The sequence below is a fragment of the Saccopteryx bilineata genome, chromosome X, assembly GCF_036850765.1.
Source record: "Saccopteryx bilineata isolate mSacBil1 chromosome X, mSacBil1_pri_phased_curated, whole genome shotgun sequence".
NCBI classification, from domain to species: domain Eukaryota; kingdom Metazoa; phylum Chordata; class Mammalia; order Chiroptera; family Emballonuridae; genus Saccopteryx; species Saccopteryx bilineata.
In genome coordinates this window covers 136,333,841-136,353,816 of record NC_089502.1, presented here as the reverse complement: position 1 = coordinate 136,353,816, position 19,976 = coordinate 136,333,841, and the positions used below count along the sequence as shown (strand labels likewise).

The window sequence follows — 19,976 nt, the reverse complement described above, 5'->3', positions numbered from 1 at the left end:
TCAGTTTATCACCTTTTCAAAGTTTCCTCTGGGCCTCAGAATCCCCTTCACCTCCAAAACTGTAACAGGAGTGAGAGCTTCCCTTCCTTCTTTTTAAGAAGTCAGTGACAGGTCAAAACTTAGTCCAAAGGCATGCATTGTCGGGCTTGAAAAGCTATATTTCAAATGAGAAAAAACAAAGTTAGGCCTGACCAGGCAGTGGCACAGTGGATAGAGTGTCAACCTGGGACACTGAGGACCCAGGTTCGAAACCCCAAGGTAGCTGGCTTGAGCATGGGCTCATAGACATGACCCCATGGTCACTGGCTTGAGCCCAAAGGTCTATGGCTTGAACAAGATGTCACTGGCTTGACTGGAGCCTCTCGATCAAGGCACATATGAGAAAGCAATCAATGAACAACTAAGGTGCCGCAACTATGAGTTGATGCATTTTATCTCTCTCCCTTCCTGTCTCTTTGTCCATCTGTCCTTCTCCCTCTCTTTCTCTTTCTATGGTTAAAAAAATAGTTAGGAAGGGACAAATTTTTACAAATAGAATATGGCGCATGTATCATTTTACTGTAATAGCAGGGCCCATGTTTGAACTGAGAAATGTGACCTAGAGCTTTGAGCACATTTCTCACTGTCATTTGCCATCCAGATGGAGATGTGAAGCAGGCAGCTGGATTATGAGTATGTAAATAGACCATTGATGGTCTTTGGAACCCTGGGAGACAAAGAAAACTCTATGCTGATATGACAAATGAAGATAGCCTTCCCTAAATAATTCCAAATAACACCATTATAATCTTTAGAGATACCTACATAATCAAGAGAATTTATTTGACCTTTTATTCTCTTTCCTCAAAAATTATATTTTTCTCTTCTGTATGACTTACTTTCTTCTCAAAGACATATTTTATAGAAATATACATATAGACATCTCATACATCTTATTGTTTGTAATTTTTTCTCCTTCAAGCAGTCAACTAAAAATTTTTTACTTTCAGATTGATCATGTTTTGGTGTGCTTCCTAGGGCACTGTAGCTGTTGTGCATTAAGTGATGAATATCTCTGGGCTATTCCATATTATGGATTTAAGCTCACTGAACCCAGAAAATCAACTGCCTCCAAACCTGGGACTTATTATTTTGTAAAAATTAGTTTATGAAGGCCAGTAATGTGTTGGTGGTTGAAAACGTCCAGATATATCCTGAAAGGCTGGGGATACATGACTCTAATTTCCACCATCATGAGAGCAATCTGTACAAGCCAGTTCTGTTCCATCAACTGTTGCACAAAACTCATAACTGTGTTTCGTTCTTTTCCCCCTGTGGGCTTTTGACAGCATGCCAGAAAAGAATGGCTTATGACCCTTTCTTCTGAGCCAGAGAATTTTCCTAGAATTCATCACAAGCAAAACACTCTCAGTCCTGAAAGGCCAATTCATCTCTGAAGCAGGGAAATAGAGGAATTTAGGTGAATTATTCCCTTGATACCTCGGTTAACCTGATAAACTCTCTCAGTTTTCAGCTTTTGTAAGGTGTGTCTTCTGGTCAAGTGAAGGCTGCTTTCAGGATTATAGTATCAGAGTTAAAATGAAGGCTAATTTGAAGTAAACTACAGTTAATAGTGTGTACAATGTGGTGTTTATGGATGAAGTATACTGATGCCTGCAACTTACTTTGCACCAAAAATATAACAGTGGTGGTGGTGGTGGTGGTGGTGGTGGTGCTGTTAGTAGTAGCAGCAGCAGTAGTAATACCAATAAGGTGGGTGGATGGATAGAGAGGTACATAAATAACTAGATGGCCAAGCAAATGTAAAATGTAAGTGTAGAATCTAGATGGTGATGTATGGATGCTCAACATTACAATTTTTAAAAACTTTTCTGTATTTGAAAGTTTTTCATGATAAAATTTTGGGAAGAACTAATTTGAATCAAAGTAGGAAGCATGGCTGGATGGGTTCCATAAAGATCCCCCCTTTGCATACCTTCTTTACTTTCAACTCTGGCACCTCAAACATGGTACAATTCACTGAATATCTGTGGAACTGAACTGTTAAACTAAATTTCAAGCTACTAGGTCATTTCCACAGCTGGCAAGATTCTTCTAGAGCATGATTTAGCAAAATTTTCCTGTGAATGTCAGATAGTAAATACTTGAGACTTGCAGGCATATGGTCTCTGTTGCAACTACTCCACTGTGCCGTCGTAGAACAAAAGCAGTCACAGACAGTATGTAAACAAATGGTTGGGGTTGTGTTCCAACAAGTATTATGTACAAAAACAGGTGGTAGCCATAGTTTTCCAAACCCATCTAGACCCCAAATCCTTACTTTCCACTAAAAAGTAGGAGTAAAATCGACAAAAATGCCAACAGTCTATGCAAAGATTTCAGATGTCAGACAAGGTCCTAATAAAACAACAATCATTTTCGTGTCCACCTCCACCCTTCACTCACCCATCTCCTTTCATGAGGAACAAGACTATTTTATTTGTTCTGCCATCAGACTTGAGGTTCAACATGTAAGCATCCTTAGGAGAGGTGATAAGAGCTAGTAAATGTAAACAATTCACATCAGATCCCAGCCTCCAAGTTGATTATTTTGGCACCAGAATGAATAAGTGTAGGAGGTGATGGAGTGACGCCCCCAAAGAAATTCCCTTGGAAGTAGCTCAGGTTATAGAGAGAAGCTATTGGAGTCCTATGCTGTGGACTTGCTCTTTAGTGAGGAGAGGCCACATTAAAGGTAATAAATAAGTAAATTATGTTGTAGGTTTTTAAGACGCTAAGTGCTAGAGAAAAAAAGAACAAGAAGTAGAATAGAATAAGGGAGATTGGGAGTGCTGGGTGAAGTGAGGTTGTACTAATAAACCGAGTGGTCCAGGTTGACCTCATTAGGAAGATGCCATTTGAAGCAGAGCCTAGAGATGATGATCTGAACTAGGCATAGATCTCTGACAGTCTGTCAAGCAGAGGAAAGTGCCAATGCAAAGAACTTAGGACAGATGGTGCTCAGAATATGGTAGAAGTAGCAAGAAGGCTAGTTTTAGGAATGGCTTTGTGAGTTAGAAGAATAATGAGATGTAAAAGATAGTACAAGATAGGGAACCTGAAGAGAGGTGGGGGAGGCAGCATTGGAGACTTCAGAGTGGCAGCCTTTGACTTATATTTAGAAAAATCACTCTGGCGGTAGAGCATTGGCCTGATGTGTGGAAGTCGTGAGTTCAGTTCCTGGCCAGGGCACACAGGAGAAGTGCCCATCTGCTCCTCTACCCCTCCCACTTCTCTCTGTCTCTCTCTTCCCCTCCTGCAGCCAAGGCTCCATTGGAGCAAAGTTGGCCTGAGCACTGAGGATGGCTCCATGGCCTCTGCCTCAGGCACTAGAATGGCTCCGGTTGCAATAGAGCAACACCCCAAATGGGCAGAGCATTGCCCACTGGTGAGCATGCCAGGGGATCCCAGTTGGGCGCATGTGGGAGTCTGTCTCTCTGGATCGCTACTTCTCACTTCAGAAAAATACAAAAAAATAGTAATAACTCTAGCTAATCAGTGAAGAATAGACTGCAGAAGCAAGAATGGAAGCAGGGAGAGCAGTCAGGAGGTGAATACAGTGTTCTAGGTGAGAAGTGGTGGCAACTTAGACCATTAGGTAGCAGCAGAGGTAGTGAAAAGTGACCAAATTTGGGATATACTATGAAGATAAAGCTTACTGTATTTCGAGAGAAATTGGATGTTGGGAATGAAGGAATGGTAAAAGTTAAGGGTAATTCCACATTCCTTGGCCTGAGCAACTGAAAGGATATGGTTGCTATTAGCCGAGAAGGGGAAAGACGGTAGAAAAAAAACTAGTTTGAGGGTTTAGTCGGGAGGTCAGCTTTGGACATGTCAAGTTTGACATGTTTATTAGATATTCCAAGTATAGACAGACAAGTTGGCCATCAAATACAAGTCTGGAATTCAGGGGAGAGGATGCAGCTGTAATTTGGAAACATAAGATGATATTTCAAAGCCATAAACTAAGTGAATTAAGTGATAAAATAGAGGTCCTGCTCAGAGCACATACAAGAACAGATCATTATTCCTATCTCTCTCTTTCCTTCTCTCTCTAAAACCAATAAATAAATAAATAAAAAAGAATAGAGGTAAGCCAGAAGAATATCTCCCCCCCTCCCTCTCTCTCTCTCTCTCTCTCTCTCTCTCTCTCTCTCTCGTATTCTCCGCCTCCCCCCATGGATCCTATCATATTCTTTCTTATTCTGAAAGTATAAGCACTACTATTACCAAGTGAACATTCTTATGTCATGAGGTCAAACTATCCCATGTTCACCCCTACGGCAGCTTGTTGCTGGCTAAAGGCTTGTGTGAACAAGCTTTAGAGAAAATTCCTAAGGGTCTCACTGGGTGAAGGTGACAAGGCAGACTAGAATTCGACCAAATAAATTGTGTAATCAAAAGAGCAGGTTGACATAAGTTAGAATTAAATAAAAGGCATGGAAAATACAGAGCCAAAGAAAGGCTCAGGAGAAGTGGCAGAGGAAGTGAATAAATAGAGAATAAATAAATAAATCTGTGACATTTTAACTCAAAGGAAACCACTTCTCCCAGCTGCTCTTGAGTGTTTCAAGGCCCAAGAAAGGATAGGAACCCAAGACGTTGTGCCCAGGTGTTTCCAGGGTTCTACCACTTCCTCCTTCCCCTCCCTTCCACTTATTTTTTATTTTAGAATTGATCTTCTGTCATGCTACAACAGTAGACTTAATACAAGTCGCCCTGTGAGAAAGAACATTGATCAGCAGAGTGTAGAATTAATTTATTTGGTCAGGTTGTTTTACCCCCAATTTCTCAAACGACTGCTGACTTTATTCCTAGGGTATGGAGAGCTATTTGGACGAGATCGGGCCAATTCAGGGTGGTATGGCCGTAGACTGGAGAGCTATTTGGAATCCATCAGTGACGTATTTGCTGTCAGAGTGTAATCTTATTTCGTTGAATACTTCTGAAGGACTCTTCGACCTTCCCCAAATCCCAGTTTCAAATAGAAATATTAAAATATATCTGCAAGTTATTTTCACACACTTTACTGTAATTGAATCTTCCCTTGCGGTTCTTCTTCCACTAGACATAAACCCTGGAAGATGTGGGCTGCCTCTGTCCTGTTTACTACATTGTCTCCAGCCCCCAACAGATCGCTTAGCATATGGAAGGTTCTCAATAAGACTTGACTCAATGAATGGATGAAAAGAAATGATGCTAATCCTGTGTCCACTCAAAAGAATACCTCTTTGAATGTCAGTAGCTTCACTCTCTTCTGCCAACCCAAGATTTCATCATGCCATAGGTATTTACTAATAAATTATAGTAGCTAACAATTTATAAGTAAGCAGTGGGCCAATGCATGCCAATGGGATGATTGATTTTCTTCACTGTCTATAGCAGAGCCTAAAATAAGTCATTAATTATATTTCATGTGACTAGCCAGTGTGCACAAAATAAAATGGTGGAAAAAATACAGCCAAAGCTGTGATGTTGTCATAATGATGTTAGGTGACAATCATACACTTTTTCATTGCAATCGTGGTACATGGTACATTAGCAAAACTGGTCTCTTTTCCATTTTTGGATTTGTTAATAATCCAAGCTGTGGAAATGTGCTCATTTTCAGTCATGCTAACTGTCGTCTCATTCGCTCTCCCGCCTCCCTTTGTCCAGTGTTGAGTTGAAGTTTTCATTGCTTATCCTCTGTGCACTTTGGCATTACCTCATGGTTTCCTGACTCATGTGAGAGAAGTCAGAGTCAAAAGTGGGGTTTTACAGAGATATTTTCATATCCTTTCCAAAATCAAGTTCTATAAACAAAGGCAGGGTTATCACGTGTACCAGAGAGCTGCGTGGTAAAAGCAGGAGCCGTGGTTATCAAAGTTGGAACCGTTAAGAAATATACTTTTGTCTCCGTTTTTGTTGCATTCAATCAGATCAACAAGTGTTGGCTAAGTGTTGAGCGTGGTTTCCTGTGGGATTGTGTAAGGCCTTGCAGGACAATAAACGTTCAGGGGGCACTGAGTAATGTAGCCATTTCTGACCCAGCAGCCGGGAAAATGTGAGACAATTCGCTGCTGCTAGAAGAAGGACAGCCAGGGCTGTGTTCTTGCATGAGCAGACTGACTTCACCGCATTGGACCCAGGCGGCGGAACCAGCAAAATGGTGCGTTATAGCGGCAGGTGGCTATGCACTGTCATATCCTACAGGAACACAGGTTCGGGTCAGGGTCAGGGTGTTATAGAGTCTGAAGTTCACAAAACTTGGGGAGCCGGCTTTAAAAAATACAAAAAATTATAAATATGAAATTGTTGGGGTTCCTCTGGGACTTTGGATGGGTCCATGTAATTTGGACACACACACACACACACACACACACACACACACACACCCTGTGGCTCCAAACCTCGTTCAGGGTAGCAGTCATGTAGTCATGTTGTGGGTATATCACCACCAGCTTTATCTAGCTGTGTTGTTTCCTCTGATTTTCTCCTTACTATTATTTAGGCATCACCTTTCCATGGCTTTTCATATTGGCTTCTTCACTGCTTCTGAAAGGCAAAGAAATGTTAGCTATTCCTTCTTTATTTTTCTTTGTTTTTATGATGTTATTTTAGCTACAGATATTTGTTCTGAGGTTCCCAAAGTCTCCCTAAATCAGAGGCTTAGGGGTATTTTAGATGAAGATGGAAAGGAGGGAGGGAGATGAACCATAAGCTCTACCCACATCCATATAATTTTGAAAATTCTTGTGGACTGTGAGGATTTCATTGGATTTAAAAAGTAGTACAGTATAATGTGGTCTAGGTCAGTGCTTTTCAAAGTCTCCTATGCACACAGATCATCTGGGGATGTCACTAAACTGCAGCTTCAGATGCACTAGGTCTCGGGTGGGAACTGAGACTCTGCACTCCTAACAAGCACTCAGGTAATGCTGATGGCCCAGGGAGCGCCCTTTGAGGAACATCTTACATTGGTTTGTAAGAAATCTGGTGGCACAAATCCACAGTTACTAAGGGGCTGGCTCAACCTGATTTTAAGGTCCAATTCCAGGACTCAAAGCTTGTAACAGACCTGCAGACCAGGTGGTTGTTGACTAGAGAATATGCAAGGAGTCTTCTGCCTCTCCTTATCTCCCATCCCAGGAGCTGGGGAAAGGGGATGAGGGCTGAAATGTTATGTCAGGGGTCATTTTGTTTTTAAACTTTGCTATGTTATTATTTTTAATTTGCTGATGGAGTGATGAGAGGAAGGGGTATGGAACATCTACTAGTGTGCTAGGCATCTTACCGCCATTTTCTCTTGACTCCTTCTAACACTTTGAGGTGGTTATTTTTTTTTTTTTACTCTCTTTAAGATGAGGAAGCTGAGGTTTTGCAAGGTTAAGTAACATGCCAGGTTGCATGGAGACAGAGCAGGGATTTGAACCCACCAAAGCTGGGTGCTTTTGCACATACTGACCTGTATTCCATAAGTGGTGCTATATGTTAAACTTAGCATAAGGTATTAGGACATAGATTTATCAGATTTTTCTTCTTTCCTCAGTAAGGTGCCCAGAGGAGTGCCCTGGCGAAGGGGAGGGAGCAGAAGGGAAGAGGTGGCTGAAAAGAAGAAAGCACTTAGAAAAGCTCAGTGGGGCACTAGAGATGAATTTCACACCTAATCCTAAATATAGTTCCAACGAAAATGGCATTGGAAGTCTCACCTTCTTTGTGCAAAAACGGCCTTCTTGAAATGTGTGGTTTTTATAAATTCATTTTGGAGCAATTAAAGTATGATGTTTCAAAATGCTGAGAATTTGAATGTCAATGTTAAAGGATTTCAGTCTATATCATGCCAAGATAATTATAGCTTTCCTTCTCCTGCATAGCATCATGTGAACGAAGGGTTTGGCAAGTGCTGTGGAGCTAGTATTTGTCTTGGGCCAGCATCTTAAGAGTTATCATTTTAAACCATTTACTTGATTTTGAGTTAAGTTTTTTGTTCCTGTTTTAATTACCATCATAGCTTGTTCAGTTATTTAGCAGAAAGGTAAGCAGGTCTGACCCGAGGCAAATATTGGAAGATCAAGTTTGTCAAAAGGTCCTCCATTTTTCCTTTCAGAGCCACCCCCTGATTCCCCAGTCCTTACTCGAAGTATCTATCCTTTCCTTCCCACCTCCCACTACCCTCCCACAACATGGATTACTTTCATATCTTGCTACCTACCAAAAAGTCTTCAGCTAAATAATATGTAAGGTGAGAAGATAACTAAATCAAGTAAAGAAGTAAGGAATTGCTACTCTCATCTCTCAATTCTAAAGAATAAAGCCTAAGGGCAGCATCCTGAGCCAGTCAGGGAATATCCTTTTTGGTGGCGGGAACAATCCAGTGACCCCATTTCACTATGTATACCTTCCTCCCTTCCTTCCCTGCCTCCTGCCCCCTTTCTGCACCACTTAGAATTCATTTCAACTTTTGAGTTGTATCTTCTTACCTATCTTCAAAATGTGGGCTAGATGTTTGCTATTTAATACCACATTGGAGTTGCCTGCTGAATGGTTACTGATAAGTCATATCTTTCTGTTATTTCCAATAAAAGGCCCCTTGCATGGGTCTGGTAATACTCAAATTTATGCAAGGCTGTAGTATGTTTAACTGAGCACAGATCTCTTTTATTCTATTTATTGCAATAATGGTGTGCAGAGTGCCCCAGGCAGGATACCAGCTATCTGGTTCCTGGGCTGTGTCTCTCAGGTCACAGCTTTGCAGTTTGGCTAAGTCAGTTGGGCTGCTGGGGCTCAGTTAATGCATCCATAAAAATGACTTATAGGGTTCCTACCTGCTTTGATGTTCTATGACTGCTGGTAGACCTCCTCTAATTAGGAGAGATACACAACTGGCATGGTCAAGAATATGTACTGTGGAGTGAGGCTGCCTGGACTCAATCCCAGTTCCACCACACTAGCAGGGTAGCCTGAGCAATTTACTATCTGTTACAGCAGGGGTCGGGAGCCTTTCTGGCTGAGAGAGCCATGAACACCACATACTTTAAAATGTAATTCCATGAGAGCCATACAATGACCCGTGTATGTTACACATTATCCAATAAAAATTTGGTATTGTCCCAGAGGACAGCTGTGATTGGCTTCAGCCACCCGCAACCATGAACATGAGCTGTAAGAAATGAATGGATTGTAATACATCAGAATGTTTTATATTTTAATGTTATTATTTTTTTATTAAAGATTTGTCTGTGAGCCAGATGCAGCCATCAAAAGAGCCACATCTGGCTCGCAAGCCATAGGTTCCCGACCCCTGTGTTATACCTTCCTCAGGGAAGAGCTGTAAGCAGGGAATGAGGTTGCAACTTATACCACAGGGGGACTTTGTTACAACTCACCCCATAGGATGTGGGTGTTATGACCTACCCCATAGGGTAACTGTGTACCTCATAGGGTAGAGTGTCACAACCTACCCGATAGGGTGGGGGTGTCATGATCTACCCAATAGGACGGTTATGACCAGTAAACAAAAGCATATTTTAAGGTGCTTTAAGTAGTGCCTGGCACATTGTGAGTCCTCCTTAAATGTTAGTTAGGATTATTATCACTACGATCACTCATATCATTCAAGGTCCAATTTTAATGCCCTGCTTTCCATAACATCTTTCTTGATTATCTGAAGAAAAAGGAAAAAAGACACTTTTTTCTTCCTCAGGCCTTCTGTCACAAAAACAACAGACTCTGCTCTAGCACTTGAGTTGTTTCCTTCTTTTTTAATCATGATTCAGCACCCACAGTGTGCCAGGCATTTTCACATAAGATTTCTCATTTAATTCACATAACAGTGAGAGAACTGTTGTCTATATCATTTTATAGATGAGAAAACCAACTTTTAGAGCAGGGAAGGGGCTTGGTCAGGGTGACACAGCTCACAAATGACAGTACTATCACTTCCTCCAAACCTCTTAAGTCTACCACCCCATAGTAACCTTGCATAAGAAAGCTGGCTGTCAAACCTGTTTGTTGTCACTCAGGCACACTGGAGGCTGAAATTTAAGTGTGCCCTTTAGACCTACAGGTTTGTTGAAGTCCTTACTTTCATGATGTTATTTCCTTTTAAATGCTAAATAATTCTAGTGATTTCAAGTCATGTTAATTCAGCATGAATCCTTTATGTATGTTACAGAGTGCATAATGGTTGCTGTCTTCCTTATAGTGAAGACTATATTGATTTTTGTCAGGTTTATTTTGGGGGGCCTCCCCTGCACTTTAATCTTTTTCTAGTTTTATATGCTTATGAAAATAGGTAGCCTGTGTTATTTGGTAGGCAAATTGATGTGTCTATTTTACGTAGGTGGTAATATTAGAGCCCAGCCAAATCCCACCAGCTCCTCTATGGAAATAGATTTCTAGTTAATATTGACTAGCTATAGGATCTTATTTTATTTTGAATTTTTTTTTTACCTTCCCCAACTGAATAAATAAGGGTAGGCAGAGCTAAGTTTGCTAGCCTCTGGATAGGCATTTGAGTCAACAGTGGTACCTGAACCCTGATGACTTATTGTCCTAATGCAAGGTAAGAGACATTACATTTCTAAAAATTAGTCATCACTATTACCACCTTCCCATACCAAGGGAGACCAGAGAAATATTTTCAATTTAGAATCTAGGCTAATCAAGCAGAAGAGACAAGAACAAGGAAAAGTCAGCAGCATATACAAGGAGAAAGGCGGGTCCAAACTTGAGAGGGAACCAGGAATTGCCTTAGAAGAAACTAACCTGGAGATGACAAAAGTATATGAGTCATCTAAATGGGGTTCTTCAAGCATTATAGAAAGCATGAGAGTCCAGCTTTGGGACTGGAACTTTGAAGGATTTAAAGTTCATTCCATGAGAACAACAGATTATAGACCCGTGTGCACAATATGCAAACTCATTTTTGTAAAAATAAACACATGCATGTATATACTTTAAAAATTTTTAAAGGTATGTTCTCCAAAATGTTGACAGGTTTTTTTTTCTTTTGCTTGTCTGTAGTTCTTGACTTTGCAGAATAAACCAGAGAAATGCCTTCAATTTTTTAATGTTTTAAATGAAAGCCAAAAGATCACAAAGGGCAGGATTTTGGAATGAACAGTTTTGTTGAAATCTGAAAAAGTATATTGCTTCAGAAACAACATATATAAGCCTTTGGAAATTTATTAGAGAGTGTGCTTGTGGACTTAGTACTTTCCTTTCTAGACGATGTTCTTCCCTTCAATGGCAGAAGCAACTTTGTGAATTTCATTGGTCTGTGGTTTCTGACTCACCATATTAAATTTTTAGGAAAAATTCCCCCCAACACTGTCATTAATGTGATGAATGTGAAAGATCTATAAACACAAAAGTGTGTGTATCATAATGTATTAATGGGAAAAGCTGAACACTATCTTGGACAGTGGGATTTGCATTTTCAAAACTGTTCTTAATGTTACAAAATGATTCAGCATCTGAAAAAAATTGGAAAGTATCCATTCTATTCTACTAACCAGACCTATTTAACGAGCACTCTGCTTTGAGTAGTATTGTATTAGCTGTGGTTATAAAATATTTTTGACAAGAGTTTTCAGTTTTCTTTTTTTTCTTTGTTAGTCAATTTTTAAATGTCAAAATGTAAAAGGCAAAAGTACCCTACAAGTATGCCTAAAAGGGGACTTTAACTCACAAAAAGTACATCTTCCATAGTTTCAGTAAGTCTTCAAGCAAATTCTCTTTTGGCCATAGACTTTGAATATAGAAAAGAATCTTAACAGGCGTATGTATAATTTTTGATGGAGACAAAGGTGAAAGGTAGGTGTGTCACCCACCTCTCCAGGTCCTGCTGGGTTTATTACACCCTGATCTTTGCCCTGTCTAGGACAAAGAAACCAGTGACTGTGTGACTAGCACCCATTGTGCTCAAAAGAAACCCATTCTACTTTTCAAAAGAATTTTACACTGCTTTCCTTCCCCAAGATAAAATAATATTTAAAAAAAGTGATCAAACCTCTATTATATTCAATGGATAAGATTTCTACTACTTCTGTCTATATATCTCCCTTGGAGAACATTTGAGAGATTAATAGTATTCTGATCTATGTAAATAAATAACTAAAGCTGATTTTCTTGATTCCTATTTCTATGGCAGGACAGAAGCTGGCTGGGCGTTCCCATGGTTTGTTCAATGCCAAGCCGTGTTTCTTAGTCTTCCTTTCTTCCCATTCCCCTGCCATCGTGGCCCACCCTATTCCTGGGCCAGTGAGAAGGGCACATTAGTGACTGGGCAGGTTCACTTGGCATCTGCTTCCATCCAGACCAAGCAGTGCCAATATGGGTGCTTCCTGATCCAGAGTGATAAATAGGATGCAAATATCTTCTTTCTAATACATGCCCCTGGCAGAGTGAGAAGAAATAGGAGCGATGGGGCCTCAGAACAGTAGCTGTTTGCTTAGAGCTTGAGAATTGAAGGTAGGGAACTGCAAGCACACTTCAGCTCTCTCCAACATAAGGTGAGTGAAGTTAATTACCTTCAGGTTATCAGGAAACAAAGAAATGGTAATTTTGCACATGTGACTGCTAATAATGATGTAATTCCATAAAGAAAAGAACGTAAGAAAATGTCTCTCTTGTGGCTGACTGCTGAACACCACTTTTGTCATCAGACTGAGGATTGAAACAATAATCATAGTAGAACCAAAATTGTAATTTTTTTCCAGAAGGTTTAATGTTTTACATGGTTTGAGGAGGAAAAAAAACGTTTTTTGTTCATAAAATACCATTTTTAGGTTTTTTCATCTTTTGATATCATTTTAGATATTTCATTCTCAGAAATATTGAAAAGTAAACTCATGTCCTTTATGTTAAAGATCTGACCATGATAAGGGGCTGTAGGTATGACTTAAAATGACATAAGAGTTTCATAGTGCTTGGGATAATTTGGTCAAAAAACTGGTCAAATTAATGGAGATAAATTTCAGTTGATCAATTACTTCAGACATGGTGAGCTATGTGGAGTTCAAATTTTTTAAAGTTTTATTATATCCAATTGAGTTCAACAAATATCTATGGAATGCTTAAGAAATTAGGAGAATTTTGATGAAGTGGTCTGGAAGGTAGTATGAAGATGGTAAAATTATGATCTACAATAGGAGATGAGAAAAATGCATAAAATCCTATAAAAATTAAACATATTTATAAAAGTCAAAGCAAAGCAGTAGAAAAAACATGCAGGCATATGTTTATTTAAGAGCCTGCTTAGTTACTTTTTCTGTATAAGCCTAAAACTAACTTCAAAAATTATGTTATTTATATTATCCCTAAATGAGAAACAGTTGAATAAAAATTATGAAAGTAAAAGAGAACCTAGCTAAATCCTGCAAATACTCATTTTAACTATTTTGTTTTATTTAGGACGACAGTATGGATACAAAATCCATTCTAGAAGAACTTCTTCTCAAAAGGTCACAGCAAAAGAAGAAAATGTCACCAAATAATTACAAAGAGAGGCTTTTTGTTTTGACCAAAACAAACCTCTCCTATTATGAATATGACAAAATGGTGAGACCCTATTTATTCCATTGCTTTTATATTTTTCTTCTTAAGGCTCCACAAAGTGCATAATTATAATGCAACAACATCAGGTTTCATAGCTTATACAGTAAAGATCAACTTACTATACTCACTTACTACATTGGTCTTTTCTTAATCAAGTTGTAATTAAGTCAATAAAGAAATTTTAAAACATTGGCTAACTTTACAAAGGCAAATTACTTTAGAACAGTGGCTCTCAATGGGGGGTGATTTTGCCCTCCAGTGGACATTTAACATGGCTGGAGACATTTTTGCTTGTCATAACTGATGGGAGTAATGTGCTACTGACTTCTAGTGGGTAGAGGCCAGAGATGCTGCTAAACATTTTATAATGCACAGGACAGCCCCAAACACAAAGAATTATCTGGCCCCAAATAGTACTGAAGGTGGGAAATCCTGCTTTAACACAGTGCTGAAAATCAGACTCTTTTATACAGTTGAGAACTCTATCGTAGTAGAAATACTGAAATGCTGTCATAAAATTGAAACAAAATGAAGAAGTTTTATGGAGTTAAATCTTGATTTTCCTGAGTAGATCAACCACATGGCAGGTGACTTGAAATGTGTTTCAAGATTATCAAACGAAATTAGTAAGTGTTGCTTGAAGACTTGTTTTGGGAGGCATATATGAGTTTGTGTCCATACTTGAAAATATTTTCTGTTATCATTAGATTTGGACTATTATAGAAGAACTGGAATGATTCTCACATGACCACCTTGTCTCCCAGTCTCCCTTCCAAGCATAACCTTAACTTTATGCTTTATTTTGTACACCATTGTGTATTGCATGAGAAACCTTATATCTTGTTTTTCTAATTCAGAAAAGGGGCAGCAGAAAAGGATCAATTGAGATTAATAAAATCAGATGTGTGGAGAAAGTTAATCTCGAGGAGCAGACCCCTGTAGAGAGACAGTACCCTTTCCAGGTAAGCGGAGAGGCAACATTCCCTCAGGTGGACGGCTTTTCTTGTACTACTTTCTGTTAGGAGCTCAGTATAGCAGGAATAAATAAAGATGTTGCAAAATGATCCATTAAGACAATGACAAGGCTTGGAACCTTTCTAGGCAGGGATTGGGTAGTTTACTAAAATTCTATCTACCCATATGCTTTCCCTAGGGGGAGAGGAAGAAAGTGAGCGAGTGAGTCCCAGTGGCTCGAGTTGCCTTTGGCACTGACAATCTCTTTCATTAGACATGGTTGGGCATATCCAATGTGCTACAAGACACTAGGCACACTATAAGGAATGAAATATTATCCCTGTTCCCAAGGTCTATACAGATCATTATAATGCAGTGAGGGTGAGCACTAGGGTGAAAGGCAGCAGAATAGTCATGGTGCCTCAGGAAGCAGAAGCTTCACTCTTCACTCCAAGAGGTCAGGGAGATTTTCTACTGGAGGTGAGTTGGGAAGGAAGGTATGGTTAAACCCAGCAAAAACCAGGAAGGGCAGTGAAACAAACAAAACAGCACATTTCAAGGCTGTCATAGGTGAAATAGTGTGGCAGGTTTGGAGAGCTCCAAGTAGTCCTTATGAATCAAGCAGCCCTGTGAAAGAGTGAAGGAAATGAAGCTCGAAAGGTGGGCAGGGCTTTGCACAGCATGAGAGTTTTCATTTTACCCTGACTTATATATATATATTTTATAAAAACAGTATGCTTTGGAGATTGTGCCTACAGTACTCTTGGGAAGTAGTTTGAACTAAATCAAGCCTTACTTTCATTATATCATGAATACTTATCTTTCTGATCTAAAGGTAAATAAATGGATTGCTCTTCTGATGTTCACACTACCCAGTGCTAGTAGGAGAGAACTGTGGCCAAAAATGAAACATAATAATCTGATTGCTGAACAATCTATTCTTCCCACTTTAAAAAAGACCATTACATGATTTGGAGAAACCAGGGAAGTGTGTGCTCATGGAAGATGCTTCAAATTCATATCACAGGGGCATAGGGTACTCAAGAACATATGCATTAGAGCCCCACAGAGTTGCTAGCCTTACTTATACTTGTGTAACCATAGGAAACATAGTCTCTCAGTTTATTTTTTACTTGCAAAATGGGTGTAATCATATATTTTTCACAAAGTTGAAATACGATTAAAATATTGTAGCATTTAGAAAAGACTCCCCCAAACTAGTAGGTGTTTAGTAAATAGTCTATATTATTTCCTCACAAAAGTAAGTAAACCAGAGAAGGATCTAGGTAGACATTATCATCTTCAGACATTCAAACAAAAATCTTAAGGAATAGAAAATGACATGCTGGGGATTCCTGTGGTGGGACATGGCCCAAGGGAATAAGTAATGCTCAATATAACCATGAACTATATAATAAACAGAATATGTGAAAATTGACAATAATGGAATAGTAAAAGTGAAGGACATTCTATCCATGAAGATATTTGTAAGGACAGAGCAGATGGACATTTTCTAACTGGCTGTAAAGAGTCATGTACTGGGTAGGTGGGTGGACCAGAACACTGCTAAGACACCTATAGCATCTAACATTTTATAATTTTCTAATTCTATGCTATCATTTTCCAAAGTGCAGAGGTGTTGGGGATAAAACAAACTGAAAGGTGCAGGATGAAAAATAACTACACATTTTTCTACCTAATTCTAGAGCTAATGGATATTATATAAGCAAACTAAAGGTTTCTTTTGGATAACAGAAAATTTGCAGTTGCACCAGAGTGAACTATGATGCAATTGTAGCTAAATGCACCAAATCTTTTCCTTTCCAGATTGTCTATAAAGATGGTCTTCTCTATGTCTATGCATCAAATGAAGAGAGCCGAAGCCAGTGGTTGAAAGCATTACAAAAAGGTAATTTTAAACAATCATAAAAAGGAGTCATAGATTGATTTCTTTTGAGGGCTGGTGAAGCAAAGATATGACAGTAAAAGGACTCCTCAATGCCAAGACAGAATCTACTAATTTTCCTACCAACCTCAGAAAATAGGCCATGCTTCTCCTCATTTTGCATTCTCATTGCTCCACAGGGGATCGGATACCCTTCCCCTCCCCCCATCTCTGCACAGGGCTGGTTATTGTCCTTCCTAGCAGCTTGGAGGAAGCCAGGCCACCTGCTCTCCACCCATTGTGCTTGCCTTTTCAGGGCAAAGTCTATCTAGGTCCTCTTAAGGTTGTGTTAGGTCCTGTAGCTACTGTACTTTGGATGTTTTTAGCTGACACTAAGCACTTATGATTTGCCAGCTACTGTATCGAGGACTTATAAAACATTTTCTTAGGCAGCCCTCTTGACAACTCTGTGAAAATGAGTCATACTAGTCTTTTTTTTTTTAGATAAGTAAAGTTACATGGTCAATGTCATGCACTTAATAATGGAGAACTCATAATCCAATTACCCAAATCCAACTTTTTAGCCAGTGCAGTATAAATGTTATGTTTCTGGGAAAGTTCAAGATCAGAAACTAGTGTTTTATAAACTTAATTTTTTGTTTGTTGCTTTTCTATAATATTTTTTTTAAATTTTTCATTAACATTTAGTAAATGTTTTAAATGTCAGATAAGCTGAGTTAAACTAAGGGAATATTATTACCAAAGCCTGTTGTTCATTGAACACCTAACCTACTCTAAGCCAAACACTATGCCGGATGGTTTACATACGTTTTCTCAGATCCTTCCCAATGACCCAGCAAGGTGGTTATTATTCTGTTCATATACTTCCTTGAGTTGGGGTTGTAAAGAAGAAGCAGAATTCTTATGGGATCAATCAAAATAAGAAATCCGCAAGATGAATAATAAATCAAGAAGGAAAGAGTTGAAGCCACATCTTGAACTATTCTCTACTAAGAGAGATGCTAGTTTGCTGTAGACATAGAAGTACACTCTAATATTAGAATTCCATTGCTCTGGTTGTGTGTGTGTGTGTGTGTGTGTGTGTGTGTGTGTGTGTGTGACACAGAGACAGAGAGAGTCAGAGAGAGGGACAGATAGGAACAGACAGGAAGGGAGAGAGATGAGAAGCATCAATTCTTTGTTGCGGCACCTTAGCTGTTCATTGACTGCTTTCTCATATGTGCCTTGACCGAGGGGCTACAGCAGACAGAGTGACCCCTTGCTTGAACCAGCAATGCTTTGGATTTCTTTATCCTGTTCCCATGGGTTTTAAAATATGCACACGTTCTTATAAAAGTAGCCCCATAAACCATTAATTCCTTAGTGTAAACAGGTCAAAGTCCTGCGTAGCAAAAAAGGAAGGAGAAACTGTTTTATATCAAGGGAAACTGGATAACTAAATGCCATGTGTCACTCTGGATTGGATCCTTGATCAGAAGAAAATGAATGGTTACAAAGGATATTATTGGAACAATTAGAAAAATTGAATATGGAATATATATTAAGTAGTAGTATTGCATCTATGTTCAATTTTCTGAATTTGATAATTGTATTATGGTTATATAAAGTCATGTTAACAGGAGTTATATGCTGAAGTACTGTGGGTGACATTACTTAGGTCATCATATCTGTACTTGCTCTTAAATGGTTAAGAAAATATAACAATGATAAAAAAATCTAAAAATATGTACGTACAGAGAGAGAAAGAGATAAAGCAATGTGGCACAGTTAAAATCTGAATCTGGCTCAAGGGCATATGGATATTTATTGTACTGTTCTTACATTTTTTTCTGTATGTTTGAAATGTTTCAAAATAAGAAGTGGGGGGAATGTGTATGTTTATTAGAAACTTTTCTTTATTTATTTATTCATTTTAGAGAGGAGAGGGAGAGACAGAGAGAAAGAGAGAGAGAGAGAGAGAGAAAGAGAGAGAGAGAGAGAGGAGAGACAGAGAGAGAGAAAGGGGCAGAAGCTGGAAGCATCAACTCCCATATGTGCCTTGACCAGGCAAGCCCAGGGTTTCGAACTGGCAACCTCAGCATTTCGAGGTTGACGCTTTATCCACTGCGCCACCACAGGTCAGGCTAGAAACTTTTCTTATTGCTAAGATCTAGTGCTACTCTCCAGTCTCTTTCTGCCACAAGAGAACAATACGCATGTGCTGTGGCCAACTGACTTCCGTATGGCTGTATTTCTAAAATCCTAATAACAAGCTGATCTGTATATGAATTTTAAGACTTATATAAATTATTGTACTATTCTCACTATATACATGTTAGACTTTCTTTTCTGGCTTTTTAACTTCTAAGTGAAAGACATAACCTTTGGGAACCATTTACTCTTAGCCTGGTTGCTGGCAAAAATTATGTTTTCATTGGTCTGTGATAACAGCACTTACTGAATGTGTTTCTTCTTTTGGGCCAACGTTTGCTCATGTAGTGTTTTCTTCCTGCCTGCTCCCCAGAGATAAGGGGTAACCCCCACCTGCTGATCAAGTACCACACTGGGTTCTTCGTGGACGGGAAGTTCCTGTGCTGCCAGCAGAGTTGCAAAGCGGCCCCGGGATGTACCCTCTGGGAAGCATGTAATGTGACCCCTCTATTGGGTGGGCCCTGGGTGGATGGTGCTCCATTAGGCAAATCTACCACATGCCAGAACAGCTTGCCAGTTCAGGAAAACAAGATGTGCCAGATTGGTTGGCATCATGAAATTTCAGCCTCAAAGATGCTATCTGACAAATGAAGTCTAATTCTAGGGTCAATTGAGTCATGTTTATTAAACTAATAACAATATTAACATCTGGCATTCTTTCACTGTGAGAAATTTTTAAATTTGAATTATAAATCAAGCAAGGAGCTGTTTATTTCCTCTTATAATTCTTCCTGGTTTAAGATAAACTCCAAATAGGTAGAACATGGTGAACATATCACCATGGTTCATAAATTAAATCATAAACCAAAACAACCAACATTCTTCTTAAAAATATGTCAAAGAATAAAATTTAAGTAACACTTTAAATCACCATATATAACAAAATGATGGATGGCCAAGTTTTGAGAGATATATTTAAAGTGGTTGGCTATTTTCTACATGTGTGTTGATTTCTTAATAACATCAAAGAAGCTAGTAAAAGGGTTCTATTCAGAATTATATTTGTAGGGAAATTGGCCTGAGACTTTGTGGACAGAAAAGAAAACTCATACAGTGGTTTTGAAGGGATAACAGAAGGAGAAAATAATGTTACTTTCTTCCATGCCCTTGAGTCTCATTCCTTCACCACAATACTTACATGAGACAGTTATATATTTTAGATTATCATTGTTTAACAACACGAAGTTGTCAATAAATAAAAAGAACTTATTTTGGTAACAGTTTTACTAGTCTGGACAAAATTTGCTTGTATTACAATGACTTTAAAGGCTTGAATGAGGTCAGCTGTGTGATAATGCTTCCTAAACTATAAAATACAGAGAGATATGAAATGTTATCCAAATTC

At 39.0% G+C, this 19,976-nt stretch overlaps 1 protein-coding gene across 3 annotated transcripts in view; it reads left to right on the top strand.

Moving 5' to 3' along the window:
• The first annotated feature begins 6,055 nt into the window (after positions 1 to 6,055).
• Positions 6,056 to 19,976, top strand: part of BMX (BMX non-receptor tyrosine kinase) — a 55,968-nt gene continuing 42,047 nt past the window's right edge. For 2 of the 3 annotated variants that reach the window (XM_066248967.1, XM_066248965.1), the window contains exons 1-5: positions 6,056 to 6,190; positions 13,438 to 13,584; positions 14,439 to 14,543; positions 16,363 to 16,444; positions 18,945 to 19,064. In XM_066248967.1, coding sequence (XP_066105064.1) covers positions 6,188 to 6,190; positions 13,438 to 13,584; positions 14,439 to 14,543; positions 16,363 to 16,444; positions 18,945 to 19,064 — 457 coding nt within the window. In that variant the 5' untranslated portion in view covers positions 6,056 to 6,187. Of the gene's footprint in view, positions 6,191 to 12,390; positions 12,537 to 13,437; positions 13,585 to 14,438; positions 14,544 to 16,362; positions 16,445 to 18,944; positions 19,065 to 19,976 lie in introns of those variants that run through there. The other variant, XM_066248966.1, reaches the window with a different exon arrangement.